The sequence below is a fragment of the Lolium perenne genome, chromosome 6 (assembly GCF_019359855.2).
Source record: "Lolium perenne isolate Kyuss_39 chromosome 6, Kyuss_2.0, whole genome shotgun sequence".
Taxonomy (NCBI): Eukaryota; Viridiplantae; Streptophyta; class Magnoliopsida; order Poales; family Poaceae; genus Lolium; species Lolium perenne.
In genome coordinates, this window is record NC_067249.2 from 202,245,886 (window position 1) to 202,255,113 (window position 9,228).

General features: G+C 46.9%; 2 protein-coding genes across 2 annotated transcripts; one reads left to right on the forward strand and one right to left on the reverse strand.

The window, feature by feature from the left end:
• Nucleotides 1-1,254: 1,254 nt before the first annotated feature.
• Nucleotides 1,255-1,791, forward strand: LOC139832597 (uncharacterized). Its single transcript, XM_071822389.1, has one exon. It carries the CDS (start codon nt 1,255-1,257, stop codon nt 1,789-1,791), a length of 537 nt encoding a protein of 178 aa, XP_071678490.1.
• Nucleotides 1,792-7,513: 5,722 nt separating this feature from the next.
• On the reverse strand, nt 7,514-8,738 carry LOC139832129 (uncharacterized). The gene is made up of 4 exons (XM_071821640.1): nt 8,547-8,738; nt 8,274-8,447; nt 8,061-8,171; nt 7,514-7,943 (listed from the first exon to the last, which is right to left on the reverse strand). Exons 1-4 carry the CDS (start codon nt 8,729-8,731, stop codon nt 7,619-7,621), a joined length of 795 nt encoding a protein of 264 aa, XP_071677741.1. The 5' UTR covers nt 8,732-8,738; the 3' UTR covers nt 7,514-7,618.
• Between the last annotated feature and the right edge of the window lie 490 nt (nt 8,739-9,228).

Genomic DNA, 9,228 nt, shown 5'->3' on the forward strand with positions numbered 1-9,228 from the left:
CATTGACTCAGCCCAACTTTTCCCCAACGGTTATATTGCTCTTGGGCTATAAATAGCCCTTCTTCCACCTTGGGCCAAAGAAGTTCTTCCACTCTCTCTCCTCCATTGTTGACTTTGAAGAACTTGCCCTCTCTCTTGATTGCCCCCATGATTCTTGCTCATTCTTGAGGTATCTAAGAGAGGAGATCTAGATCTGCAATCCCCACCAATCCATCTCTCCTCTAAGTGAGGGGAACCCTTTGGATCTACATCTTGGAGTCTTTTGTTGATTTCCTCTTTGTTGTTCCTCTCTAATCTCATCCTAGCATTTGTTGTTCCTCTTTTGCCGACGACGTCATCCTGTTCTGCCACCCGCTTCGGGAGGTGATCGAGGCCGTCAAGGCCATACTCGAGCTCTTTGGCCGCGCGTCGGGGCTGCACGTCAATTACGGCAAGAGCACGGCCACCCTCATACGCTGTGCCCCGGAGGAGGCGGCGCCGGCCATCGCCCTGCTGGACTGCCCTGTCGCCGAGCTGCCCATTTCCTACCTAGGCATTCCGCTCACCATCGCAAACCCACGAGTGGACAACTGCAACCGATGGTGGACAAGGTGGCAAGCAGGTTACCCACCTAGAAGGCCGGCCTCATGGGCAAGGCTGGCCGCCTCGCCTTGGTGAAATCCGTCCTGGGTGCGATCCCTATCCACCAACTGCTTGTCCTGGCTCCCTCCAAGAAGATCTTCAAGCTCATCGTCAAGATTGAGCGAGGCTTCCTCTGGTCGGGACGCGCGGCTGCCAATGGCGGGCACTGCCATGTCAATTGGCAGCGCGTCGCCCGTCCCATCGCCTACGGTGGCCTGGGGGTCCATGACCTGGAGAGAACCAGCCCGTCCCTGCGCTTACGCTGGCTATGGCTGAGCAGAACGGACGACCGGCGTGCCTGGCATGGCTTGGAGCTCCAATTCTTCGACCAAGAACAGGCCCTGTTCTTCGCTTCCACGACTATGATCCTCAGCAATGGACGTGAAGCCAAGTTTTGGGACGACCGATGGATTGAGGGCCGCTCGGTGCGTGAGATAGCGCCATCGTTGTTCAAGTGCATACCAAAAAGACGCCGCAAATCCCGCACCGTCGCCGATGGGCTGCAAGGAAACGCCTGGGCTACAGACATACACGGGAACCTGGGCATCCAAGGGCACGATGCTCAGTGGTGAGCCGGACCGGCTCAACTGGAAGTGGACTGCCTCGGGAGTATATTCTGCCAAATCCGCCTACATGGCCACTTTCCACGGGTCCACGGCGTGCCCTGCGGCCAAATTCATCTGGCGCACCTGGGTGCCCCAGAAGGTCAAATTCTTCCTCTGGCTGGCCCTCCAAGATCGCTGCTGGACCGCGGAAAGGCTTGCATGGAGAGGGTTGCAGCACCATCCCAGATGCCTTCTCTGCGATCAGCTGCCTGAGACCATGCATCATCTGCTCCTGGAGTGCCCGTTTGCCAAGCTAGTTTGGCATGAGGTGCTCTCCTGGCTTAGGATGCCATGCACTATCCCTGGCGCCGAGGACGCTTCGCTCAGTGACTGGATGGCAAAGGTCAAGCCTACACTCCCAAAGCCGCTTCGGAAAGGGTCCGCATCAGCCTCCTTGCTCATACCATGGATGCTCTGGAAACACAGAAACGACTGCGTGTTTGACAGGGCCCAGCCATCGACGCAAGCGCTGCTCGCCAACATCAAGGAAGAAGCTCGTCTCTGGGCAAGGGCAGGAGCTCTAGGACTGAGGGCCGTCCTTCCAACCAGTTGGGATGTGCACTAGGCAAACCATCCCCCACCCTGTATCACCGTCTCCTAGGAGACTTGTAATTACAACTCTTTCTTTTCAATGAAATGAAGCGCAAAGGTCCTTTGCGTTTTCTCGAAAAAAAATTGTTGCTTTGGTGGGATTTGAGTGTGAAGGACTCGAACACCTCTAGTGTTCTTGCTTTGCATCATTGCATAGCGTTGAGCTCTCCACCACGATTAGTTCGAGTGAGAGACCGTGAGCTTGTTACTCTTGGAGGGAGACCTCTAGTTGGCTTGGCGGTAGGTGCTCCGGTGATCTCTTCAAGGAAGATTGTGAAGAGGCCCGGGATTCTTCTTCGTGGAGCTTGTGAAGTGGTTGTGGAGCTTGCCATCTGCGGAGCGGAGGAAAAGCTAACCATAAGGAAAAGCTCATTATCTTTCGTGGGTGTGGCTCGGAGAATAGGGTGAGCCTTCATGGCGTTGGGGAATCCTTCGTGGGACCTCCACTCCTCCAAACGTGACGTACCTTCTTGCAAAGGAAAGGAACACGGGAATACATCCTTGTCTCCGCGTGCCTCGGTTATTTATATACCCGAGCTCTCTTTCCTTGTTGATAGCCATCGTGCTTGAAGTACATATATCTTGCTATCACTTGTGCTACATATATCTTGTGCCTATGTTGCTTAGCTCTAGTTGTTATTGTTACACTTAGTTGAGCTTAGCATATTTAGGGTTTGTGCTTGTAATCTAAACGTTAGTTTAATTCCGCATTCTTACAAGACAAATTCGTAAGAGTTTTTAATTGTCTATTCACCCCCCCCCCCCCCCCCCCCTCTAGGCGACATCTCGATCTTTTAACCAACATGCAATAACTTTCTAGTTTATTCAAGTCATTTCAGCACTCCAAAGATATCTTCAGGAAATATGTATGAGATAACTTGGAGATTTTAAGGATAAGGGGTGTATCTCAGTAAATTGACATATTCAAACATTATATTATTCTTATTTTTATTTATGAGTATACTCTCAATGTTCTCATAAAGATTTTTAATGAGCTAATATTAATATAAAATTGGGATAATTGGTTTCACCGATCTAGTTCTTGTCATCTTCAACTAGCCATCTGCTGATGACATCGCCGATGACCACTTCAACTTGCCATGCGCTAATGACCTCGCCGACGATCCGCCTACTGTCTTTCGTGCCGGGATTCGGCTAGCCATCCTTCATGCAGGATTTGGTTATTCGCAAAAAAAAATGCAGGATTTGGTTGACCGTCTTTCGTGAAGGGGTTCGACCCACCATGTTTGTTTATGAGGATCTGAAAGAAAGACAAGCGTCGTTCAAATCAGGATTCCATTTAAATCAGAAAGCGAAAACAAAATGAAACCAGATGGATAAGGAGCATGTACCTTAGCAGTGGAGGATTCTCGAGCAGCTTGACCAAATCTAACATCATGACCGCCTGAGGACCACGTGGGCATATATGTACTACTTGTAGGAGAGGATTGTCACAAGTAGGGTTTTTTTTTTTTTTTTGAGGCCAGATATCTGATTATATTAAGTAAGGAAACAAGACAATACAAGAACCAACCAGACACTGGGACAGCTGTCCCCAAATTACAAAAAGAACCCTGAAAGAAACTAAAAAGCAATCAAGCCCTCGGGCTCCTCTGAGACGATGAAGATCGGCCACCGCCATCTTCGATAGCTCCACCTCGCCGGACGGAGAGACGAAACCACCACAGGCCGCAGCTAGGTCGCCGGATCGAACCTTTAGAGGACCACGCCTCGTAGAAGTCGCCGCAGCAGCCACCCGTCGCGGACGCCGGGATCTGAAGGAGGCTGAAAGCACGTCGGCGGGGGACACGCCCCGGTTCACTCCGGCGGTCAGGACAGAGAAGCTGGCCAGAGCCAACACCCCGACCTGCATCTGCACACACAGCAACTTGGGGACGAACTGCAGAACAACCGGACTCCTGTACAAGCACCAGAAAAGCCCGTCGGCAAGCTCCAGGCCCACACCGGCGCACCCCCAGCACCTCCGCCGTCGAGCCAGGAGGAGCTCAACGACGACGAAGAAGAGGGCGGGGGACAAAAGCTCCAACCGACGGCCGCCGCCTTCGCACCAGCGACCACACCAGGAGCACCACCCGCCACCGGCTCGCCGGAACTGATCAGAAGACCAATCACGGCGTGGGGAGAACCGGGGCGGACTTATTCGCGCCACCGCTGCCGCCATCACCCACCATAGCAGCAGTAGAACGCACCAAACTATCCTACTATGCACACGCCGGCGGCACAGCGCCGCGGTCTCCCCACCCTCCCGCCGCCGAAGCAGCCGGAGAGGGGAGAGACCAGCGGTCTGGCCGGCGACGGAGCGAGGAACCACCAACTGCCTCCCTTTTCGCCTCACAGAACTGTAGCGGAGAGGATAAGGGAGAGACTGTCACAAGTAGGGTTGAAAGTGAATAAACGAGTGTCTGAGTTCCAAGGTTTGGAGGGAAAAGAGGAGTGCGGCGGCGCGGTTATCGGGACTAGAATATAGTTAGGGGAGTGGGGATAGGGCTAGTGACAAAGTCATGCTCTATGGGCCTCCAATGCTCCAACAAAGCTTAATAATTCGGTAAAAATTGAACACACGTCATTGTACAAGCTTAATTATTCGCTACAAATTAAACACACAACTACCTCCCCGCGACCACGAGCATGCCCAGGTTCCTCACGCTCGGTGCGCCCAACAACACGTCGATGTTCGTGATGACGCCGATGCTGAGGAGCAAGATAGCGCCAACGTTCTACCATTTTCTCCTCCAGGAAATCCACGTGGAAGGGAGCTCGCTGATCTCTGGTGGATGTGAAAACAACCATCTTTATCCATGTTTAAATCATATATTAATGCAACCAATTGATGAAATATCTCTATAGCCTTGTTACTAATGACAAATTGTTGCAAAGATGCACAAATCCTCATTTTAAGTGGTGCCATACAAGAAATCACATTTTATGGCGAAATATAGAGCAAAAAAGGGAAGAAACAAGAGTTGCTAATATTCACAAGTCAACTAGGGTCGAAGAGATCCATCTCGAAGCGTTAACGAGCACTGATACGGGAGGGGCTCGTCCGTACCGTGCACCCATACCACCTGGCACCGCCTTCGCTTGGTCAAACGGAGCAACTTTTGTGAAGATGCCTATATATTTTGACACTCCGGCCGCCACACAGAGAGCCGTGATTCTCAGATTGCGTAAGAAACACACCCCGAGTAAGATCCACCACTTCACCGCCACCATAGTTCATCATCTCCATCTCATCACATAGGAATAACCATAGCTTGTAATTGGGATATCCTCGCAATTGGCGCCCTTGTAAGAATATTTGGTATTGATCTAAGTAATTTAACAATATTTTCTATCATTGATCTTATTATTATGATTGAGTAATCCTCATGGGCTACAAGTTGAGGATTATCCTCACAGCAATTATGTGCATCTTATTATATAGGAATATTGTGTGGTGATTTTATAGGAGATTTATATTTTATCATTGTCTCTTGCCTCAATTCAAGGACTTGTCAGGTACCCAAGTCTCGGAGGTTTGATCAAGGTTTGAGGTGATATGTGTGGTAAACGACATCTACGCATGAAACCCAATGACAACAAGGGGAGTACAATATTCATTTAGTGATCCACTTGAAAAAAAACAACAACATCATTTATATTAATGCTTTGGTCTGTATTTACTTAACAATCGTTCATGGTCCGATTCTTCGTGGTATGACGGTTGAACTAAGAGTATATGCTATGTATGTGGCTCATGTGAGTTGTAGTATTTAAGGATGTGCTGCCCACAAATCCTATCTATGTTACATCATTTACACATGAATGTGCTTAACTTTATATTTATCCCATATGTATGCATAAATGCACCTAAAACTTCAACCCTGGCCTATCTGCATCCATCGACACAACCCAAGATGCAAAATAGACTTGAAAGGTCTCGTAAATGTAAGGTAAAAAAACTAGCAAGTCTTGTAGACACTCCTCAAACAACGGCAAGTGCTTCCTAAGGTTCGATAAATCGAGGTCTTCTAGGGAAATCTATTATTCTACATCCGTAAATCCGGATCAAAGGTATCAAAATTTTTTCTAGCGTCATTGATGGGAAGCAATTCGCTATCCTCATGAGGTTATTGGAGACCTTGTTAGTTAGATTTTTTTAGTTTATTTATTGATATTAATTTACTTTTTGTTATATATTGAAAACCAAAAAATAATTACTTTTTTTATTATTTACCTTATTCCAAAACTCCATAAAAAATTGGCACTATGGCATAAAAGAAGCTTGGGGAATATGCTAAGACTAATGATGATTTTATGCGTGCACCTATCATTCAGCCAGCTATCGCAACGAAGACCTATAAAATTAAGCCTAATTTTTAAAGCTTGGTTCAATAGAACCAATTTAGAGGCTCAACTGCTGAGGAGGTTTGCATGTAAGTATATTTACTGAAATATGTGATCTGATGCGCATAAAAGATGTTGACCCCAATATGGTCAAGCTGCGTTTATTTCCTTTCTCACTTAAAGGAAAGGCAAAATATTGGCTTCTAGCCTTTGGCTAAGAGCACTGTTATTTCATGGGAGGAATGCACTAATATTCTTATGACTTAAGTTTTTCCCTACAACTCAGACTATGCAACTTCAATCTAACATTACAGGCTTTATGCAGGACAATCGCGAGCCACTAGCGTTTGCCTGGTGGAGGTTGAAGGAATCCATAATGAGCTGTCCCAGCCATGTGATGGAAGAATGATTACTTGTTCATCTATTTTATAATGGTCTTAATCGTAGTCTAATTACATGCTTGATACTACAGCTGGAGGCACATTCATGGGCTAGCCGGAAGATGTGGACAAACAATTTCTTGGTGATATGCGCAGCAACAACCATGCCTAATGTCATGTAGTAAGATCCTACTCATAAAAGGTGAACTCAATTATCGAGAAGAAGAATGAAAAGCTTACTGCAAAGGTAGATCAGCTATTAAACATCATGAAGGATAAGGAAGATACCCAAGTAAACGCCATCAACCAATACTAGTGTTGAAGAAGTAGATTTACCAAAGTTCAGGACCGAAATAGCATTGAAGCTTCATATTATTAAAAATGAAAAATTGATGATAGATTACCATTATAATTCATCAAGCTTGCCTGTAGCAGCTACACTCCGTTTCTGAATCTTTCTTGCTTGGAGTCTGCTTGCTCATTTTTAATTTGCTTGATTATGCATGACATCTTGTTTGCTTGCCTAGTGTTCCATGGAAGTCTGATTGACAAGTACAGTGTCCTGACGCAGTGAAGTGTTCCACTGGTGGAAAAAGGGGCTTTGGTCGCGGTTCGCAACTGCCATTAGTCGCGGTTGCGCAACCGCGACCAAAGTAGCGCGACTAAAGGCCCCCCCCCCTTTAGTCGCGGTTCCTTACGAACCGCGACTAAAGGCCCGTCCACGTGGGCCGCAGGCGAGCGCCAGGGCGGAGGACCTTTAGTCGCGGTTCTTCTGGCCAACCGCGACTAAAGGCCTCCGCAGGGTTTAGGGTTTAGCCCCCCTCCCCCTAAATCTGGTTTCTTTTTAATTTGTATTGTTTTATTTCTTTTGGGTTTTAATTTTGAAGGAGTTTCACATATTCCACGGTACTACATACATGCATATGAATGTACAATTTCAAACAAATTTGAAATTAGAACCAAAAAGAATTCAAGAGGAATATACAATATATATTCAATATCGGATGACCATATACAATATATATTCAATATCGGATGACCATATACAATTTTGAACAAGTTTCCATCCATAATTTAGTGCATATAAAGTTCTACGTCATCGTAATGGTGTTCTCCTCTAGGATCGATGACTTCCCTCGCCAACCATCCAGCTAGTTCCTCTTGAAGTGGTCGGAAGCGAGCTTCTGGACTAAGCGTCTTCCGGAGGTTATTCCTCAGGATGTTGTTCTCACACTTCTGGTCCCGCTCATTGCAGTATCTCCGGATCCTCTCACAAACATAGTATCCACATAGATTGGTCCCCGGTGGCTGAATATCCCCAGTCGTCCGCACTGCCATTTTAAAATGTAGCTCTTTTTTGAATTCACCGACCTTGGTATCTACGAACCGTCTCCAAACCCTACGAGGCAAAGAAAATTAAATGAACAAGAGAGTTATTAATTAGTTACTAGATATTAGGAAATGAGGAACGAAATAGGCCGATCGATATAGAGCGCAAATGAATGAAAATAATTACTTTTGCATCATTTTTCTCATGTCGGCCCAAAGCGCCGGATCCATATTCAGAGAGTCGTGGACGAGAACTGAGGAGGTCTGAACTTGAATTACCATAAGAATCCAGTGGAACCTGCGGACACGATACATGCACAGTCATGCATAACTCATCGATTAGCCACATACCATGCATGGAGTAAACAAAAGAGAATGTGCTCAAGACAGAAACACTCACCCAAAATGGTAAGGAAATAGAATATCACTTTTGAGTGTCTGTTTTCTAATAAACCGCCACAGGTCATCCTCCACGTCGGCGGGGTGGTGTTCTAACACATATGAATTAACGATTTGTGGGTCAATGAACCCAACATCATGGATGTTCCTTATTCGCATTTCCCGCTTCTTCATTCTGCATAATAGCGTACACAACAAGATAGTTAGGACAATATATATATATATATAGTGCAGGCAATGAACGAGATGGGGTAGAAATTAATAAATCACTTACAGAACGTAGCAACTGATGATAGATTTGTCGAGGTCGCGCAGATTGAACAGCTGGAACAATTCACTCAGATGAATTTGTACATAGTAATGTTTGAAGTGATGCTCATATCTAACTTCCGCATAGATATAGTCTTTGGCGTTTTTATGTTTTATGTAACCCTTGTACCAATTTAGCAGACCTTTCATTTGTCGAGGTAGATCCTCTTCCTGCGCAGGCTCGACGAGAGGGCAATTCTTCACATATGTAAATACTACGTCCTTCATTGGCGCCTCATCAAGGCCTAACAGTGCACGAAGAGTGATACCTAAGTCGGCCGCTTGTTCTCTGGCACTCGTTACAGTCAATCCATGTGCTTCCGCGGCTGCTATGATATCGGGGGCATCCGGACCGGCGGCTTGCACTATGAGCGGGGCGATCGATTGTTTACTTTGTTCCCCGAGCTGGGCAACTTCTTTCCCCCTTTCTAATTTTGTCTCGCCCTCCTCCAAGGCTTTCTTCTCCGCCAACTCTTGGTTCCTCTTGAACGCGAGTGCTTGCCTACGAAGTTCACGTAAATAGTCGTCAGGCAGATTCTTCGCGGCTTGGGACGGTGTGTTCAAAAATGACTTAGCCCACTGCTTTTGCTTGTCAGAAAATACTGGCTTGGGCTCGCCCTCTCTTTTCTTCTTGCACTCCTCCTTCC